This window comes from Arvicanthis niloticus, chromosome 26 (genome assembly GCF_011762505.2).
Source record: "Arvicanthis niloticus isolate mArvNil1 chromosome 26, mArvNil1.pat.X, whole genome shotgun sequence".
Taxonomy (NCBI): domain Eukaryota; kingdom Metazoa; phylum Chordata; class Mammalia; order Rodentia; family Muridae; genus Arvicanthis; species Arvicanthis niloticus.
This window is the reverse complement of record NC_133434.1, coordinates 26,225,499-26,247,297: the sequence shown is the minus strand read 5'-3', so window position 1 is coordinate 26,247,297 and position 21,799 is coordinate 26,225,499. Positions and strand designations below refer to the sequence as shown.

The 21,799-nt window shown below is 38.5% G+C and overlaps 1 protein-coding gene across 7 annotated transcripts in view; it reads left to right on the top strand.

Annotated features, from left to right (window-relative positions):
• Positions 1-21,799, top strand: part of Scaper (S-phase cyclin A associated protein in the ER) — a 325,065-nt gene that overhangs the window by 216,184 nt on the left and 87,082 nt on the right. For all 7 annotated transcript variants that reach the window (XM_076925321.1, XM_076925318.1, XM_076925323.1 and 4 more), the window contains one exon: positions 1,836-1,951. In XM_076925321.1, the coding sequence (XP_076781436.1) occupies positions 1,836-1,951 (116 nt within the window). The remainder of the gene's footprint in view (positions 1-1,835; positions 1,952-21,799) is intronic.

Below are 21,799 nucleotides of genomic sequence, written 5' to 3'. Positions count from 1 at the left end.
TTGTCATACAGATCTATTACTTGCTTGGTTAGAGTCACGCAAAGATATTTTATATTATTTGTGACTATTGTGAAGGATGCCATTTCCCTAATTTCTTTGTCAGCCCATTTATCCTTTAAGTAGAAGAAGGCTAATGATTTGTTTGAGTTGATTTTATATCCAGCCACTTTGCTGATTGTTTATCAGCTGTACGAGTTCTCTGGTGAAATTTTTTGGGTTGCTTATGTATAGTATCATATCATCCCCAAACAGTTGTATCTTGACTTCTTCCTTTCCAATTTGTATCCCTTTGACCTCCTTTTGTTGTCTAATTGCTCTGACTATAACTTCCAGTACTATATTGAGTAAATAGGGAGAGAGTGAGCAGCCTTGTTTTGTCCATGATTTTAGTGGATTTGCTTCAAGTTTCATTCCATTCAGTTGGATGTTGGCTGTTTTAAAATTATTAATTTTAGAAGTCTGAGTTATCTAGTTTTCACCATGGTCTTATTGTGATGCAAATTAAAGTAGCAGAGGAGTCATTAAAATATACAGTTGCTTATACTCACAGAATCTACATGTTTACTGGATCCACTGATTGACAGATTATTAGTGCTCAGATTAGAAGACTCAGGCACACCTGTCTTAGGGAGCTAACAATTACATGCTTCCATTTTTTCCTTCCCTAGCTAACAAGTACACACATATCATAGCACTTCAAAGAAGGCCCAAGCTTATGAAGTATAGAACACTACTAAATGAAGTACAGTGGTTATAGTAGCAGAGGGATTATATTTATCTCCAGGGCTGCTCTCTCAGAAAATCACAGACCAAGTGGTCAAACAACAGATTGTGTCCTCAGAGCTCTAGAGGCTACAAGTTCAAGATCAGCTATCATAGGCTTGACTCTTCTGTGTCCTCTCCCTGGTTATAGGGGGCCTGACTGTGTTCTCAAGAGACTTGTTTGTTTGTTTGTTTGTTTGTTTGTTTATAGGCATATCACTTGTGGTGGTGGTGGGGACCAGTTACATCATGCCACCCCAGTGCCTTTGTTTTCATTTAATTATTTCTCCAGATAGCTTAAATCCTAGATTGTCAAGTGTTGGACTTTAACATATGGATAGCAGCAGGGTCAGGGCTCGAAGAGGTTACTAGCCTCTTTTTATCATACATGGTGCTTAAAAACTGAAATAGTACAGCAGAAAATTCCTCTTTCCTTCCTCATGCCAGGAGAATACAAAGAATTTAGATAAGTTTCTTCACAGAAAAGTTATGTATAATTCAGAAATTACATTGGAGTAATCATAGATTGAGTTCTGAAACGCTTACTTAATATCCTCTCTAAAATAGCTAAAGAGAAGAGGAAAAATGCATGCAGCAAAAGGATTAGGTTATCTTGTAATGCTACAGAACATTTCAGTGGAGAAAACCTTTGTGGAAGTCAATTGTCCTTGTTAGGTAGGACACATCACTTTTTGCTTGATAAGTGTGCTTTCTCACCATCCTGCTGCTGAGTCCTGCTGCCTCCCTTACTGCCTTCTGCCTATCTCTAGAAGTCAGTCTGGTCTTCTCAAAATATGATTGGTCACCTATTCACATATAACCTTTGCCTTCCCTTCAGGGAACTAACTACAGTGAGCCATTTATAATGGCATGATTTATATTTGTCCCATTCATCAGACTTTAGACTTCATAACTCAGAGTGGCCATGTCTTCTGTTCACCACTGTTTGCCTTTATTTCCCTGCAGTGAGAAATCATTCAGCAGATATCTCAGCTACACAACTAAATAATTTCATTTGCTTAGAATTTTATGCCTGGGATATTGCACTAACCTCTGTTTGTGTTTCTGTCTAGAATGTGGCGGATCAGGTTGCATTTCAAGTTGCTGGTGGATTAACAGCCCTTGAAAACATCCTTCACGTGGTGGCTCCAGCCACAAACATGAACACAGTTTCACGAATTCCTCCTAAGTAAGTACAGTTTCTTAATCTGGTTTTCACATTTCTTTGTAAGTAATTTCTGCCCTGTGGTTTCCATATGGGGAACGACTGGAAAATTATGTGTGTACTTAGGCTTGAATAGCAAGAGCTTACACCTCACGTTAAGGAGAAAAACAGGGGTATTTGACTTCATTTACAGAATTTAAATTGAGCCTAGAAAGCCTTATAAGGAAATTACTGTGTGATTAACTCTATTCCCAAACCAAGAAGAGCTGATGAAGTCCTGGAATGGGAGTGAAAGAAAGCTAACCTTGTGTGTTGTGTGTGAAAGGAGTGAGTCTGTAGTCTGGACTTGAGCCTGGGGATCTACAGAAATCCTCAAACTCAGGAAGAACATTCTATGGCCAAGACTGCAGAGTCTGGAGTCCCAGACAAATTGCTGAGAACTGGATTACACTTTAGTCACTAATGGTAAATAGTCTTTTTTTATAAAGATTCTGAGAATCTAGACCAGTGTCCTTAGATGTTGGCAACAGTTGACCACAGTGCCAGGATGAGAACTTGTTTTATTGCCAATGGATTTGAGTTTTCAGCTTCAAACTGCCACAGGTAGAAGTCAGTGTTGGGAGCTATGGACCTCTAGTAGGGACTCCGATTCACCTGTCTGAGCACAAACTCAGGACCCTAACTCTTCCGTCTGAACTTCTCTGATCATTAGAGCTGAGTGTGCTATGTTGCTTATTCACAGAAGGGTGAGAGAAATCCTTAAACGACTGTAGCGTTAACTGCATAGCAGGCTGCTGGAACCATGTCACTGTGTACATTTAAGATTACTTCCTCATTTTCTTCCCAGCTGTTCCTCTGCACAAGCTCCTAATGTGGCCCTGAACTGTTCTCCGAGCCTTGTTACCCCATTTGCTCTCAAACTGCCCAGATCTCCCTTTTCATCCCTGATGAATTTTTACTACTCAGCAACATGAACCAGTTTTCATCTTAGCTTATCCTGTTTCACAGTTCCCTGCTTCATATGATGTAGCTCTTACCTAGAGACCTAGTAGTTTAGGCTATCCTGTATTATTTAATTTCCTCATGATAAGCAGAAGACTTAAGCCATTGTCTAGAAACAACCACTGTTTTGAACTCTGAAATCCCATGACTGACTATAAGCCTGATGCATCCCTAGCAGCCACTCTGGGTTCTGTAAACATAGATGAACCTCTCCCTGCTCCTTTCTCTTATCACCTTGTTCATCTCCGTTAGTTTACATAGCAATTCCATAGCCTTGCTTTGCCCCATACTTATTGCTAGGGAGCTTCCCGAAACCAGTATTTTGTTCCATATTCCCTTACTTTTAAAGTCAGTGTCTCTCTCTCTCTCTCTCTCTCTCTCTCTCTCTCTCTCTCTCTCTCTCTCTCTCTCTCTTCCTCTCTCTCTCTCACTTTCTCTCTCTTCCCCTCCCCCTCTCCCTCTCCCTCTCTCCTTTCCCCTCCCCCTCTCTTTCTCCCTCCCCCCCCCCTTTCATAGAGGCAACCCAGACCAGGATGATGTCCTCCTGGCCTTTGGTGGTAACAGATTCCTGCTGATGCAGGCTGTTTCTACCCCAGTTATGCCCTCATCCTTCTGTTTCCTTTTCTTTTCCATTTCTCCACCACTTACTTGCTCCTTTTATTGGTGCCTAGAGTCCCTGAGTGTCTGGAGTGGTCTCAGGAATATTATGCCCTGCTTGTGTATTGGCACCAAGCAGGTTTCATCTGGGGCATGGTCTGTCCCCCAGGTCTTTGTGGCACCAGAGTCGTCATCATCTTATTCTAGCTCTCTGCCTAGGCCCCATGGTGTCAGTCTGGCTGTTGTCTGGGGCCCAAGTGAACCCAAGTAGAGGGTCTTCTGTCTCAGACTCACTGCAGACTGCAGCCCATGGTCCCAGGCTGGTTTTGTCTAATCTCTAGTCTCTGGCTTGTTCCCCATCCTGGGAGCAGGACTGATGGTCATTTCAGGATGTTCTTATTACTCTTCTCATTTGCAGTACCTTGAGTTTCTTTGCTTCCCAGCCAAATGAGCCTGATACTTTTTAAATATAAGTACTAAAGATTCTTTTAACTGTAGATTGGATTGAAAATACTGGGTTGTATAGAGCCTTTCCTGCAATTTTATAGTTGTTTCTTCAAAGTCTCTCATGTAAAAGAAGACTGGATGAATGTTTATTGTTGAAAGCAGTGATAAAGAGAAAAAGTTGGTCCAGGGAATATTTAAACATTCAGTGAGAACTAATGAATGCTCCTCTAATAAGCTGGGACTAGTTGAACTTGCATTTTCTACTAGTCAATCCCAATTTGAAAACCAATATAAACATGACCTACTGAGCTTACTGTCCCCAAACACTAAAATAAACACATTCAAAAGTGGTGTGCCTTCAGAATCAAAGGTAAAATATATGACAGTACAGTTCTTAGAGCATGAGTTCTGTAAGAATAGATTGTGACACTTACCAACTTCTTTATTCTTTAATTACGAGTTCCTCATTCTTGATTTTAGAATTTGGGCTTAGTTTAGATCTCAAGAGCATTGTTTTATATTTATAAACAATTGAAATATATATATCCCCAGATTTTCCTGTCTAAACTTGATTACAGTGGACCAAATTGTATCCCACTATCTTATTAAAAAAAAGTGTTTTCATGAGAAACTTAATCATTTAACCAATTACTTATCTGACACTAGAAGCTAATTGCCTAATTTAAAGGTAAAATTAAGGTGTTTAAAGGTCAAAGGATCACAGAGAAGTTATCCACATATGCTTCTTTTCAAACTCTCTTCATGTCCTCACCTCAAATCCTAGCAGTGTAATTCAGCTAAAAACTTTTTTTCAGCTACAGCATGAAGCTCTTTTTGTGTGTTAATGTATTTATTATTAGAATTAGTTGTAATTTTAACAACTAGAAAATAGGTACCATATTTTATAAGGCAATGTTTAATGAAAGGAGTAAAATTTTGCAACATTTAACAAAAGGAGTAAATAACTGCTTTGTACCATTTCAGGGCAGGCTTTTTTTTTTTTTTTTTTTTTTTAAATTACAGTTCTGTTCATCTCGAGGAAACCATATTATCCATCTCCCTAAAACAGCATGCTCAAGCAGTAGACACAGGCTTTCAGAATACCACACTATCGTTTACTCCTCTCTCAAACTTGAAAAGTGAGACACGTTTTCTGCACTGCGGGGCAGTTCGTTGCTCAGCTGTCTGCCAGAGTGCTGCGGGACAGTACTCCTGCACAACCAGGAACACTTCCTCCATGACACTGGGCGCACGCGTTGTGATGAGGGCTGCCGGGCTGCAACTTTGGAAACCCTCTCTGCATCAGGGCCCTGCTCTCCATGTGGGGCTGTCACATAATTCATTTATGAAGGTAAAGAAACTAAAGTTTAAAAAAAAGCATGGTTTCCTCCCCACCATCACATTAGCTGAACTGAAACTGTCACATTCTTTTATTTCTGTACCTTATTGACTGCCTAGTGTCACCAAAGAATAACTTTATCAACCTGCATTTGTTGAATTTTCTTTTATTCTGAGATCTGTATAATTTCTGTCATCAAAAAAACCTTTTTACAACTTTGGAGAATATGAAACTAATGAATATGTTCTGTATCGCATCATATAACAAAATAAAAAGGACTGGTGCATTTTAAAGCATTGGTATCTGAGGACGTAAAGCTAGTGTTTATCAGGGGCAGTGCTAACTGTACTGCTATATTGTATATGTACACTACTGTGTAATGGAAACATTTACTGCTTTAGTAGAATGAAAACAGATTTATGGTATATTTTTAACTGCAATGAACTGTGTGAGTTGCAAAGGTTGTGTTGTTGCTGTTCACATTTTGTGGGAAGACCATTGTTTGATTGGCTTTAGCTTATGCTTTTTGTAGCTGGGTATGGATGTTGGGTGTGGGAAATAGTCTGTGGCCATCATTTTTTTTTTCACCTAGCAGGTACATCAGTGAGCCAGAATCACTTGTAACCATTTGTGTGAAGAAGACATAATGTTCAGGGGAAACATAACAGTTATATTCAGAAAAAGAAACGCAATATTTCTGTGTATTGACTACCTTTTTTTTAAGGATAGGTTTTAGGTAGAATAGGATAAATTTTAGGATAGAATTTTCTTCTAATAAGTCCAGATGTAGCTTTTCACAGGGTTGGGACCCATGTCACACCCCACTGTGTCCACTATATCATAGACCCTCAATAATGTTAACAAAATACTATTCACCAGTCTGGAAGAGATTAAGAATATAACTTACTGTTAAATAATCTTATACTTATATATAGGACTATTATATTTATGTACATACAAAGTCGATAATTAAAGTATTAGAAAAACAAAAATTATTTAAATTTATAAATATAATTGATTTTATTTTAAAAAGTAACTTGCTGTAGTAGACAAAATAAAATATTTTTGAAGCTAATTAGCTATAGTGATTAATAAATTCATTTCTTCACTTGATGTACTGAGATATTTTGTTTATGTCTCAAAGGCTTTTTTGGAGAGATGGTTATAGTTGACAGCTGTTGAATCACTAATAAGATTAAAGTAAAGAAATTAGTTGTGTCAACTTTAATCTGCTGTTTAGCACTGCAAACCACCTGGGGTCTTCTCCAGAGCCAGCATGTTTAACTGTGAAGTTTAAATTACATAATGGGGTCCTATTTAAGAGCATGTTTAAAGACTTTATAATAATAGCTGCCTTATATCAAATTAATATTGGCAATAAAAATAATGCCTTATCACTACAGTTTAAAAATAACATACTAGTTTAGTATTCAGCCTACATTTTAATGCATTATGGTAATCTTTCAACATAAGACTTTCTAAGTTAGAGGTTAATTTGAGGAAAAAGAAGGAATTATTAAATCAATATGTTAATTATATAAGATTTTTCATCTAAAATTAAATTTGTCTCTATGGAACACTAAAATTGGCTATTCTCTATGTGCCTAATCAGTTTAAAACAAAAACTTTTGAAATATAATGTCTAGTTGAAATTTTCTTGCTATGAGGAATCATGGTTAGAAAAATATTTTAAAGTTAATTTTAATTTCACTGACATTTTATATGTAATGCAATATTAACATTGATGCAGTGAAAGTTGATTAGTAAACAGACAGGATTAACATCCTGGAAAAGATTCTTCTTGAAGAGATAGTTGCTTGGGTCTTTAAGTCATCTGCTGTCCCTCACTCTTAAGTACCAAAGGATCTGAAAGGACAGAGCAGGGTAGCAAAAGAGGCAGTGTGGGTTTACAGTAGCTTAAACAGGATATGGGCCAGTGAGGTGGCTCTGCCTGACTGCCTGAGTTTGACTCCTGAAACCCACATGGTGGAGGACAGAAAAGACTCCCAGAAGTTGTCCTTTGACCATATAGTGGCACATGGAAAACAAATATGATTTTTAAAAGTAACTTAAAGAACAAAACAGGCCGAATGGTAGAAATGTTAGCTTTTCATCCGCAACAAATACTCTGATCTGGCAAATTTATCAATTTCAGTAAAAACTCACCAAAACTGTCACAAATCTAAATTCTCTGTTGTAAAAATGTCAAAATTGAAAAGCTTTTCCTGTTTAACTTTTAGCACCATTCCTTGTCTTAAGTTTCTTGCTAGTGAAACATCTTATTTTTGAGGTATCAATAAAACAAGAGCTCTACAATGTTTCTAATTATAAAAATATCATTTTAATTTTTTAAGTTATCATAGAAAATAATAAGATTGTGACATTTGCATAGAATGTATATTTTATTCTTTTTATCATTTTTTTTACACTCCAGATTTTGTTTCCCTCCTGGTCCACCCTCCAACTGATCCGAATCCATGCCTCCTCCCTGGCCCCCTGTCTCCACAAGGATGTCCCCACACCCAACCCCCACCCTACCAGAGCTCTAAACTCCCTGGGTCCTCCAGTCTCTTGAGGGTTAGGTTCATCTTCTCTGACTGAACCCACACCCTGCAGTCCTCTGCTGTATATGTGTTGGAGGCCTCATATCAGCTGCTGTATGCTGCCTGGTTGGTGGTCCAATGTTTGAGAGATCTCGGGGGTAGAGGGAGCAGTTCCAGGTTAATTGAGACTACTGGTCCTCCTACAGGGTTGCCCTCTTCCTCAGCTTCTTCCAGCTTTTCCCTAATTCAACCACATGGGTCAGCGGCTTCTGTCCATTGATTGAGTGCAAATATCTGCATCTGACTCTTTCAGCTGCTTGTTGGGTCTTTTGGAGGGCAGTCATGATAGATCCCTTTTTGTGAGCATTCCATAGCCTCAGTAATAGTGTCAGGTCTTGGGACCTCTTCTTGAGCTGGATCCCACTTTGGGCCTTTTACTGGACCTTCTTTTCCTCAAGCTCCTCTCCATTTTCATCCCTGCAGTTCTTTCAGACAGAAACAATTATGAGTCAGAGTTTTGACTGTGGGATGGCAACCCCCTCCCTCACTTGATGCCCTGTCTTCCTGCTGAAGGTAGGCTCTATAAGTTCCCTCTCCCTACTGTTGGGCATTTCATCTAAGGTCCCTCCCTTTGAGTCCTGAGAGTCTCTCACCTCCAAGGTTTCTGGTACATTCTGGAGCATCCCCTTGTTTCCATTTCTTCTGCTGGCCCTTAGGGTTTCAGTCCTTTTCTCTCACCCAATATCAGATCAGGTTCCTCTTTCTACTCCACCCACCCCCATCCACTTTTCCTCCCATGTTCCTCCCTCCTTCACCCCTTGTGATTACTTTCTTCTCCCTCCCAAGTGTGACTGAAGTGTCTTCACTTGGGCCCTTCAGCTTATTGACCTTTTAGAGTTCTGTGGACTGTATCTTGGGTATTCTATACTTTTTGGGGGGGGGGGTTAACACCTACTTATTAGTGAGTACATGCCATGCATGTCCTTTTGGGTCTGAGTTACATCACTCAGGATGATATTTTCTAGTTCCATCCATTTGCCTGCAAAACTTAGGATGTCCTCATTCTTAATAGCTGAATAGTATTCCATTGTGTAAATGAACCACATTTTCTGTATTCATTCTTCTGTCATGGGACATCTAGGTTGTTTCCAGCTTCTGGCTATCACAAACAAGGATGCTTTCAATTTAGTGGAAAATGTGCCCCTGTGGCATGGTGGGGCATCTTTTGGGTATATTCCCAAGAGTGGTATTGCTGGGTTTTCAGGTAGATCTATTTCCAATTTTCTGAGGAACCTCACGATTGATTTCCAGAGTGGCTGTACCAGTTTGCACTCCCACCAGCAGTGGAGGAGTGTTTCTCTTTCTCCACATCCTCACCAGCATGTGCTGTCCACCTGAGGTTTTGATCTTAGCCATTCTGATTGGTATAAGGCGTTTTGATTTGCATTTCTCTGATCACCAAGGACTTTGAGCAGTTCTTTAGGTGCTTCTCAGCCATTTGAGATTCCTCTGTTGTGAATTCTTGATATAGTTCTATGCCCCATTTTTTATTGGGTCGCTTGTTTTTTTTTTTTGTTTTTTTTTTTTTTTTTTTTTTTTTGGTGGTTAGCTTCTTGAGTTCTTTATATATTTTGAATATTAGCCCTCTATCGGATGTGGGGTTAGTGAAGATTGTTTTCCCAATCTGTAGGTTGCTGATTTGTCTTATTGACTTTGTCCTTTGCCTTACAGAAGCTTTCCAGTTTCATGAGGTCCCATGAGCCATTGGAGTTCTGTTCAGGAAATTTCCCCCTGTGCCAATGAGTTCGAGGCTCTTTCCCACTTTCTCTTCTATTAGATTTAGTGTGTCTGGTTTTATGTTGAGGTTCTTGATCCACCTGGACTTGAGCTTTGTGCAAGGTGACAAATATGGGTCTAGTTCCATTTTTCTACATACAAACAGCCAGTTAGACCAGCACCATTTATTGAAGATGCTTTCTTTTTTTTCCCATTGTGTATTTTAGGCTTCTTTGTCAAAGAGCAAGTGTCTGTAAGTATGTTGTTTTATTTTTGTGTCTTCAATTCTATTCCATTGATCAACATGTCTGTCTCTGTACCAGTACTATGCAGTTTTTATCACTATTGCTCTGTAGTAAAGCTTGAGGTCAGGGATGGTGGTTCCACCAGCTGTTCTTTTATTGTTAAGAATTGTTTTCGCTATTCTGGGTTTTTTGCCTTTCCAGATGAATTTGAGAATTGCTCTTTTCATGTCTTTGAAAACTGTGTTGAGATTTTGATGGGGATTGCATTGAATCTGTAGATTGCCTTTGGTAGAATGGCCATTTTTATTGTATTACTTCTGCCAATCCATGAGCATAGGAGATCTCTTCATTTTCTGAGATCTTCAGTTTTTTTCTTGAGAGACTTGAAGTTATTGTCATACAGGTGTTTCACTTGTTTGGTTAGATTTACCCGAGATATTTTATATTATTTGTAGCTATTATGAAAGGAGTTGTTTCCCTAATTTCTTTCTCAGACTAGTTATCATTTATATAAAGGAAGGCTACTGATTTTTTTTTGAGTTAATTTTATATCCTGCCACTTTGCTGAAGTTGTTTATCAGCTGGAGAAGTTCTCTAGAAGAATTTTTTGGGTCGCTTATGTATACTATCATATAATCTGCAAATAGTGATACCTTTGTTCCTTCTTTGCCAATTTATATCCCCTTGATCTTTTTCTGTTGCCTTATTGTTCTAGCTAGCACTTCAAGTACTGTATGGAATAGATAATGAGAGAGTGGCCATCCTTGTCTTGTCCCCGATTTTAGTGGGATTGCTTCAAGTCTGTCTCCATTTAATTTGATATTGGCTGTTGGTTTGCAGTAAATTGCTTTTATTACATTTAGGTATGGGCCTTGAATTCCTGATCTCTCCAGAACTTTTAACATGAAGGGATGTTGTATTTTGTCAATGCTTTTTTCCGCATCTAAGATGATCATGTGATTTTTTTTCTTTGAGTTTGTTTATATAGTAGATTATGTTAACTGATTTTCATATATTGAACCAACCTTGCATCACTGGGATGAAGCCTATTTGATCATGGTGAATGATGGTTTTGATATGTTCTTGGATTCAGTTCGCAAGAGTTTTTATTGAGTATTTTTGCATCGATATTCGTGAGCAAGATTTGTCTGAAGTTCTCCTTTTTGGTTGGGTCCTCATGTGATTTAGGTATCAGATTAATTGTGGCTTCATAGAATGAATTAGGTAGCGTTTCTTCTGTTTCTATTTTACAGAATAGTTTGAGGAATATTGGTATCAGGTCTTCTTTGAAGGTCTGGTAGAATTCTGCACTAAATCCATCTGACCCTGGGCTTTTCTTGGTTGGGAGGTTTTTAATACCTTCTTCTATTTCCGTATGGGGTATGGGCCTGTGTAGATAGTTTATCTGCTCTTGATTTAACTTTGGTATGTGGTATTTGTCTAGAAAAACATCGATTTCATCTAGATTTTCCATTTTTGTTGAGTATGGGCTTTTGTAGTAGATTCTGATGATTTTTTGAGTTTCCTCCATTTCTGTTGTTATGTCTCCCTTTTCATTTCTGATTTTGTTAATTTGGATACTGCCTCTGGGCCCTTTAGTTTGGTTAGGTGTTTACCTATCTTGTTAATTCTCTCAAAAAACCAGCTTTTGGTTTTGTTAATTTTTTTTCTATTGTTCTCTTTGTTTCTGTTTGGTTGATTTCAGGCCCTGAGTTTGACTATTTCCGGTTTTCTACTCCTCTTGCATGTGTTTGCTTCTTTTTGTTCTAGAGCTCTCTGGTGTGCTGTTAAGTTGCTAGTGTCAGATCACTCCAGTTTCTTTACCAGGTGCTATGAATTTTCCTCTTAGCACTGCTTTCATTGTGTCCCATAAGTTTGGGAATGATATATCAACATTTCCATTAAATTCCAGGAAGTCTTTTTAATTTTTTTCTCTATTTCTTCCCTGACCAAGTTGTCACTGAGTAGAGTTGTTAAGTTTCCACATGTATGTGGGCTTTCTGTTGTTTTTGCTGTTATTGAATCCTTAGGCCATGGTGATCTCATAGGCTGCATGGGATTATTTCAACCTTCTTATATTGGTGGAGGGTTGTTTTATGACCAATTATATAGTTGATTTTGGAGAAAGTACCATGAGTTGCTGAGAAGAAGGTGTGTGTCGAGAGCCCAGTATGTTATCTGTCATGAGCAGGTTGTGATAAGGTTTTAGAGTCCCCATGGGGAGAGGAACAACATGTCCTCTCCACTCAGGAATCATATACAGGATTGACTGTGAGATGGTTAGTTCCACAAGAGGGGAGAGAGTATGCCAGAGACAGAGGTTTGATATTTAATTGTTCTTTAATAATGCACAGCAAACAATATGTTATCACCAATGCCAAGGCTATTATAACAAGGTATTGCCACATTTCCTATGCATTGATTCTATCAATGTCAGCACGGTTAACACAAATAATAAGTTGCTAATTAACAAAAAAAAATAAGCATAGCAATAAGTACATCATTATTCATGAGTTATATGACCTGAGTCCTTATGACTGTAGTTTCCAGCAGCTCAGGTCCAGAGAGTGCTTGACCACAAAGATAGGGGTGTCGGCTCTCGACTATTGCTTTGATGATTGGGTGCAGCAGAGTGGTTGGTCTCTCAGTCTCTCAGCCTCTCAGCTGCAGAGGAGGCCTGAACAGAGGATCACACTAGCCAGTCATGGCTACCAGTGTGATGAAGTACTCCAGCCAGGGGCTCCTCTTTTATGCTTGAATTGGGGTTACTTCTGATGTGCACTTCAGATACCAGTCTTGTCTGGTTATCTCTGGGCTGCTTCATTACAGCTGCTTATCACGCTTATTCAAAACAACTTGTTTTAATGCACAAATATTTTGATTCGTAAGGGTTCAAAACAACTTTACTTCAAACTTGTTTTCTTTCCTATTACAAATATGGAGTCAGTCCTGTTAAGGGCCTGCTCCTTACAGTGTGTTCTTTTGTTTTAGGGTCAAATGTTCTATGGATATCTGTTAAACCTATTTGGTTCATAACCTCTATTATTTTCATTGTGTCTCTGTTTAGTTTCTGTTTCAATGACCAGTCAGTAGGTGAGTGGGGTGTTGTAGTCTTCCACTATTATTGTGTGGGGTTCATTATGTCTTTTGAGCTTTAGTAAAGTTTCTTTTATGAATGTTTGTGGAGCATAATTCAGAATTGAGGCTTTCTCTTGGTGGATTTTCCCTTTGATGAATATGAAGTGTCCTTCCTCATCACACTTGATAACTTTTGGTTGAAAGTCTATTCTATTGGATATTAGGATGGCAACTCCAGCTTGTTTCCTGGGACCATTTGCTTGGAAGACATTTTCCATCCTTTTACTCTGAGATAATGTCTGTCTTTGTTATTGAGGTGTGTTTCTTGTACACAGCAAAATGCTAGATCTTGTTTGCATATCCAGTCTGTTAGCTTATGTCTTTTTATAGGTGAGTTGAGTCCACTAATATTGAGAGATTTTAAAGACAGATGACTGTTGGTTCCTAATATGTTTGTTTTTGTAGGTGGCTATATGTACTTGTGGTTCTCTCCTTTTGTCTTTGTTGCGAGATGCTTAATATCTTGTCTTTTCTTTGGTGTAGGTACCTTCCTTGTGTTGGGGTTTTCCTTCTATGATCCTCTATAGGGCTGGATGGATTGGTAGATAGATACTGTTTGAATTTGGTTTTGTCCTGGAATATTCTGGTTTTTTTCCATCTATGTTGATTGAGAGTTTTCCTGGGTACAGTAGCCTGAGCTGGAATTTGTGTTCTCTTAGAGTCTGCATGACCTCTGACCAGGCTCTTCTGGCTTTCCTAGTCTCTGTTGAGAAGTCTGGTATAATTCTGGTAGGTCTACCCTTCTATGTTACTTCTATGTTACCCTTTTCCTTTGCACCTTTTAATATTCTTTCTTGGTTCTGTACATTTACTGTTTTAATTATTATGTGACAGGAGGATTTTCTCTTCTGGTCCCATTTATTTGGTGTTCTATAGGCTTCTTGTACCTTTATAGCCATCTCTTTCTTTGGGTTGGAGAAGTTTTCTTCTATGGTTTTGTTGAAGACATTTTCAGGTCCTTTGAGCTGGGAATCTTCATTCTCCTCTATTTTGATTATTCTTAGATTTGGTCTTTTTGTTGTGTCCTGAATTTCCTGGATGCTATGGGTTAGAAGATGTTTATGTTTTGAACTTTCTTTGACAGTTGTGTCAATCTCTTCTATGGTATCTAATAAACCTGAGATTCTCTTTTCTATTTCTTGTATTCTGTTGGTGATACTTGCATCTGTAATTCTTGACTTCTTTCCTAGGTTTTCCATTTCCAGGTTTGCCTCTATTTCTGTTTTCTTAATTGTTTCTACCTCCACTTTTAGATCTTGGACCACTTTATTCAATTCCTTCACCTGTTTGATTGTGTTTTCCTGTATTTCTTTAAGGGATTTATTTGTTTTCTCTTTAAGGGCTTCTATGAGTTTACCTGTGTGTTCCTGTATTTCTTGCAGTGAGTTATTTATATTCTCCTTAAAGTACTCTATTATCTTCATGAGATAGGATTTCAGATCAGCTTCCTGATTTTCAGGCGTGTTGGTGTATTCAGGGCTTGCTGGGGTGGGAGAACTGGATTCTGATGATGCCCATGTATATTGGATTCTGTTGCTTATTATGGTCTTACGCTTGCCTCTCACCATGTGGTTATCCTTGGTGTTTGCTGCTCTGGGTGACTCTGTCTGGAGTCTGCCTCTTTTGTCCCTGGGTTGCTTCAGGTCTCCTAGTAGGCCTGCAACCTAGGCTGTAGCAGGTGGTCACCTGTGGGGCCTTCCAACTGGAGGCCTTCAGAGGGGCAGAGAAGCTGCTAATTTGTTGCCCTGGCTGCAGTAGATCTCCTGGGAGGCCTTCAAACTGTTGGGTCTTCAGAGGAGCAGTCAAGCTGTTGTCCTGTGTGAAGATGTTCTAAGGGCCCTAAGGACTGTGGTTTCTGTTTCCCTGTGTGCAGCAGAACTCCAGGGTGACTTTCAGTCTGTCAGTTGCCCTGCATGTCACAGAGCCCCCAGGAGGTCTTTAAACTGTGGTGTCTGTTGCCCTGTTGCCCTGTGTACAGAGAAGCTCCTGGGATGCCCTCAAGCTGTGGTGACTTCAAGGGAACAGACAAACTGGTGGTCAGTTGCTCAGTTGTCCTGTGTGCAGCAGATCTCCTGGGATGCATCAGGCTGTGATGTCAGTTGCCTAACTGCTCTGAGTGCAGTGGATCTTCTGGGATGGCTCGGGATATGGTATCTTCAGGGGAGCAGACTGACTAGTAATGTGCCTCAGCAGAAAGTACTGGGTGGGTAGGAGGTTTTATTTTGGGGGGGGGGGGGGTGATGGTTCCCGAGTCCACTGGGCTCCCAGGGGCAGCTCTGGGACTTCAAGGGGGGTTCTTACCGAGTGCTCTGAGTGCAGCATATCTTCTGGGATGGGTCAGGATATGGTGTCTTCAGGAGATGAATATTTTATTCTTACTGATTTCTCTTTACCATTGCCTCCCTCATCCAACAATGCTGTCTTAGTGGTCCACTTTTTCCCCCAAATTGTTACTCCTTTAGCTTTCACATCATACAAGCTGTCTTTTTCCCACTTCTATAAGATCTCTTCCTCTGTTTTCATAATTCCTTTTCTGTTTTTGAAACCTAGACATACATGCACAAACACACATGCACACACATTTTGACACATGAGAGAAAAACAGTATCTGTATTTCTGAGACTAGCTTCTTTCATTTAACATGATATCTGTCATATTATTTTCCTACAGATGTCATGATTTCATTTTTCTTTATAGGTACATAAAATTTCATTGTATATAGGTGCCACATTTTCTTTATTCATCATTGATGGACCAGTTCCTTTTCTTATTTTTTGGGACTAATGCAGTGACAATATCCATATACAAGTATAGTGTTGACTTAGTCCTTCAGATAAATGCCCAGAAATAATAATGGAGTCATACAGTACTTTGTTCCTAATTCTGTGAAAACTTACATACTGATTTCCATAGCTGCTATAACAGTTAACACTCCTGCCAACAGTGAGGTGAGGTCCTCTTTCCCTTCATCTTCAAAAGCATCATTATTATTTATTTCCATATGGTAGCTGTCCTGACTGGAATGAGGTGGAATCTTAAAATTACCAATCTTAATTTGTATTTTCTTGATGGCTAAGGATTTTGAACACTTTTTCAAATACTTACTAACCATTATATTTTTCTTTTGAGAACTATAATATATTCAATTCATTGGTCCTTTTTTGAATTAATGATTTGATGTCTATATTTTGCTACCCTTTATATATTCTAAATGTAAATTCTTTAAGGAAAAAGTTTCAATTCTGTAAGCTGTCTCTTCACTTTAGTGATACAGAAATTTCTAATTTCATGAGGTCAATTTGTGCCATTTTTTCAAGTAATAATGGAATCTATTTTAGAAACGGTGTGTGTGTGTGTGTGTGTGTGTGTGTGTGTGTGTGTGTGTGTGTGTGGTGTGTGTGTGTGGTGTGTGTGTGTCGTGTGTGTGTGTGTGTGGTGTGTATGTGTGTGTGTGTGTGTGTGTGTGTGTGTGTGTGTGTGTGTGTGTGTGTGTGTGTGTGTGTGTGTGTGTACATATGCGCAGGAGTGCACAAGCCAAACAAATCAACCTTCAGTGTCACTCCTTAGACTCTGTCCACCTTGTTTTTTTGAGATGGTTCTGTCACTGGCCTTGGACTTTCTCATTAAGCTGGGTCAGCTGGAATCTACCTTCTCTGCCTTTCAGCTTTGCTATTACAAGTGGATACCACCATGGCCATACTTTTTAGGTGAGATCTAGGGTTTGAACTTAGATCTTCACATTTGCACAGTAAGCAGTTAATGGTAAACTCTCTCCCTAGCCCACCTTTGCCTGCATTTTTGACCTGTTTTTCCCTAACAGCTTCAGCAACTCAGAGTTTGAAATAAGGTCTCTGATCTATCTTGAATGGATTTTTATGCTGGTGAGGAAAAGTGTGGGTTGAATTTTGTTTTTCTCTATGTGTATATATACAGTTTTCCAGTATTATTTGTTGGATAGACCTTTTACCAGTGTATATTTTTTATACATTTGTCAAATATTAGAAGTCTATAACTCTGAATTTTGGGGGGGTGTTCTATAATGAGTGCTGTTTCATTCCTCGGGAAGTCTGTTTTTGTATCAATTCTATGCTTTGTCACTGCAGCTATTAAGAATAATTTGAAATCAAATATCATGATATCTCCAGTATTATTTATTCTTTCTCCTTAGGATTGCTTTGGCTGTCCTTGATCCTTGTGTTTCTACACTAATTTTAGGATATTTTTTAGTTCTGTGAAGAATGTCATTTGAGTTTTGATGAAATTGCATTGACTCTGTAGATTACATTTGGTGATATACCCAGTTTTCATGATATTAATTCTAGTATATGATCATTTGTGGGTCTTTCTGTCATCTGATGTCTTCTTCAATTTATTTTTCCCAGTGCATTGAAGCTTTCATTGTAAAGGTCTTTTCCCTACTTGCCTAGGTGTATTCCTAGGTATTTCATGTTTTTTTGAAGCTGCTGTGTCTGGGTTATCTCAGCTAATTTTGTCCTTAACAATTTTGTTATTATCATACAAAAAACTGCTGATTTTGCAAGTTAATTTTATATCTTGTAAATTTACTAAAAGTGCTTATATCTAAAAACTTTCTGGTGAAATCTGTAAGGCCTTTTAATTATAGAATCATAGTATCTGCAAATCAGGATAGTTTGACTGTTTTCTTTTGTACTTGTAACACTTTTACATATTTCTCTTGCCTTATTAATTCAACTAAGATTTGGTTACTACTTTGGATGAAAATTGAGAGTGGGCACTCTGGTCTCATTCCGTTTTTCTCCCTTTAGTATGATTGCTAGAAGTTTGTCATATGCCTTTATTATGTTGAAACATGGTCTGTCTGATCCTAATTTTGGGGGGATTTTTATCATGAAGGCACATTGAACTTTGTCAGATGCCTCGTCTACATTTGTTGGAGTAATTGATTTGTGTCCTTAAATTTGTTTATATAGTATATTTTTTGTTGTATTTTTTATTTTTTATTGGATATTTTATTTACATTTCAGATGCCTTTCCCCATTTCCCCTCCCCAGAAAACCCCTACCCCATTCCTCCTCCTCCTTTTTGCTTTTATACAATTTTTTTTAATATTAATCACAGGCTTTATAAGTTTGGTAATGCTCAATAACAAGATGCCCATACAATCAGAAGTGTAACCTAATACCCAACCTAGACATATCAACTATCTTTAACTGGCGGAAACATGTGAACATCTACCTCCATACCCCCCCCACGACACCTAGCTCCTCCTCTCCTTCTCCTCCTCTCCTTCCTCTTCCTCTCCTTACTCCTCCCACTTTAGCTCCTCCTACATATCACCCTTCCTGTTAAAATAAAACTTTTCTCTTAAAATACAATTAGAACATAACTATACCAATTTGTGTCAGTAAGGTACAAGATAGATCTAGTTCCCAGTCCATAATTTTGTTGACTAACAAGAACCTCTGTCATCCCTCTTAACTAAAAGACCTAGTTCTGAACCTGGCTTTTTTCCTTGGCTTTAGAATGAATGTCAGCTATAAACCATCCTCTCAAATCTTTTCTCTCAAAATAAATAGCCAGGATTGGCTATGAGACTATAAGTCTTCAACCCTGTCAGAAATCCAGAATGACTGAGTTAACTGAAATTATGGGAAGAACAAAGCATAGCTTCTAAAACTTAGCCAAATTATAGAGACTGCTGAACACCTGGACAGTCCCTATACTACAAAACGTTGGAGCATCTGATCTCCAGCCTTCTGGCCCACGATCATCTGACAGACCTAGTGATGCAGAATTATTAAGGGCTGATTACTCTGTCTTGGCAGATATAATCAGTCGACTATTCTGCAAGTGTGTCCTTTTCTGAACAGTAAGTTGTCTGTAGATGAAAAGAGGCAATTCTTGCCTAGTGGCTGTCTCACCACAACTGGAGTAACTCCAAAGATGCTCAATTTCTTCTTCGAATCTGAGACAGGAAGCTGTCAGGAGCAGACAGGTCTCTAATCAAAATGAACATCAATACAGAAATGTTTGTAATGTCAATTCTGTGGACTTCTGATGTTTTGAAACCAACTATCCATGTAAGGCAATCTGGACTGTTGTCTGTTAACTCCTCTCAGCTATTTTTAAATAAAATATAGAAAACACCCTAACAATAAACTCAAAGCCATGAATTTGCTATAGGCCCTTAACTCACAGGCTAACCATCTCAAATCAGTTAGAAAAGTTAAAGAAGGACTGGGTCTAAGCCTTGTATTCCTAAATGTGTTATACAGGCACAATGTCTGTGAGAGTAACAATATTCATCTCACTTTTATATTAATAAGAAGCTCATACTAATGAAAACCTTAAATTTGAAATCAAAGTAAATTTTGTACCATTTAAGAAATTATAACTTCATCTAATAACAATTATATTTATTTCTACCAATAGGTTATAGCTATGCAATAAATCCTAGCTAATCCTCCCTGTTCCAACAAAACCACTACTTTTCCCTAGAAAGACAGCCCAATATTAACCACCTCAGTCCCCAAGCCCAGGGAATAGGGGCGCTGACTCTTCATTAACTTCTTCAAGCTGATTATGGGCGTTGAGATATTAGAAGAAGGGCAAGGGGAAGAGTAAATTGATAAGCCTCTGACAATGTGTCTTCACTGCATCCAGCTGCAATTCCAGGGCATCAGAGGTTTGAGCAGGTCTGCTCAGCTTGCTATGTATTCTGCAATATACAATTCTCAAAACAAAGATAATTTTTTGTTTGAATTCTGGAATCTAGTCTTCTGGTGGCCTGCTTCTGTCATGTCTAATCCATATAATTCTGGGAGTTGCTATGAGTGTGTGCTCCCACCATCCTCCCATTCCCACCTCCCTGCTCTCGAATTCCCCAACACTAGGGAATCCAAACTTTCAGGCACCAAGGCCCTCCACTTCCACTGATGTCTAACTCCTTACTCCTTTTCCCCTCCTCCAATTACTATGAGGATGTGCTCCCACCATCCTCTCATTCCTGCCTCCCTACTCTCAAAATTCCCCAACACTAGGGAATCCAAATTTTCAGGCTATATAGTATGGCTATATAGTATATTAATGTATTGATTTGCATATATTAAACCAAGCTTTCATCCTCGGAATGAAACCAGCTTGTCGTGTTATATGATGTCCTTAATGTGCTCTTGAATCTGATTTTTAGGGGTTTGCTGAGAATTTTTTTATTTTAATTAAAGCATAATTATGTCATTTCCCGCTTCTGTTTTGTCCCTCTAATATAACCTGCTGAGTTCATTCAGTGTTGCTTATATGTATAGGATTTCAGGGCTTACCACTTGGTATTGGATAACCAATTAAGGAGTTCATCCCTGGAGAGACTAATTCTCCCTCTCGGCAGTCATTACTTACCTGCCTGCCATTCTTTGTTTGGGGATGAGACCCCATGACATTTTCCACTTCCATTTAGTATGTTTGTTTGTATTGTTCTTGTTCAGGTCTTACTTAGGCTTTTGAGATATCATGGGTGAACCTTCCTTGTCACTTCTAGGAGATACAATCTCACTTCAGACTCTCTGGTTCTCTAGCTATAAATCTTTCTGCTTCTCCTCTATGATGTTTCCTGAGCCATAGATGTAGATGTGTTGTAGATCTGTCAACTGGGACTGGGCACCCCAAGATAAGTTGATCTTTGTGTATTGGCCAGTTATAGTTTTCTGTAATTCTCTCCATATTTGCAAATAGAAGCTTTTTTGAAGAGGCAACCTCACATATCCAGATATATAGGTATGTTTTGAAAGGAGTTAGATATTAAGCTGGTCTAGTAAAGTGGCAGGAAATTTTTTTCTAAGATCCACAAGCATTTTCGCCGTTGGTAGTTGGTATACAGTACCAAGTATGATTTCCTTTTTGTTGAGCAGGCCTTAATTCCAATTAGACAACTGTTGGTTACTGCCAAGATATGCACTTTTAGGGCTGTCTTGCCATCCTAGCAATGGTTGCAGTTCATAGTCATCACAGCCTCTTGACAGTTTGCATAGCACCTTCTGGCGCTATGAACACTAAGACCTCAGGCAGGAAGCTTTCAGGTCAGATCCAGATGGAATATTATGAGTTCTGTGTCAGAAGTTTGTGTTGACTTCAACAATAGGGACTTACTATCTTCCACCTCTGGGACACAATTATGGGCAACAGCCATATCCTATAGTGTTTGGAGTATCTGTTGGATTACCCTGATGAAACAACTGGAAAGGTTTCTCATGCCTGGAACTGAGTTTTTCTGTGCCTTAGGTGAGAAACATTATCAACCTAAATGGTGTAACTTCTTTTAAAATCTATAAAATTAGAAATAAATATAGACATTCATATACATGTATGAGAATGTTGACACATATATTCATCTGGGATGTTACTCTGTAGTTTCTTTTCTTGTAAACTCTTGATTCAGTTTTAATATCAGGGTAGTTTAGTCCTCATGTAATGAATCTCTTTATATTTTGTAGAACAGTTTAAGGTGTTAGAGCGTCCTTGTGTGTTTAATAGATTAAGTAGTGGATCCATCTGGCCCTGAGGTTTTCTTTGCATAGAGACTTAATCACTGCTTTACTCTGTTGCTTGTTAGTAGTCTAAGTTGTTTATATCTTCTGAATTTAATTTTAGTAGGTCATGTGAATTTATAAATTTCTCTATTTCTTCTATTTTTCAGCTTTTAAAAATGTAAGCTTTCAAAGTATTCCCAAATGATTTTCTGGACTTCACTGGAGTCTATTTTAACAACTCCCTTTTCAGTTATTTGATTAAGTTGGGCTTAGCCATTCCT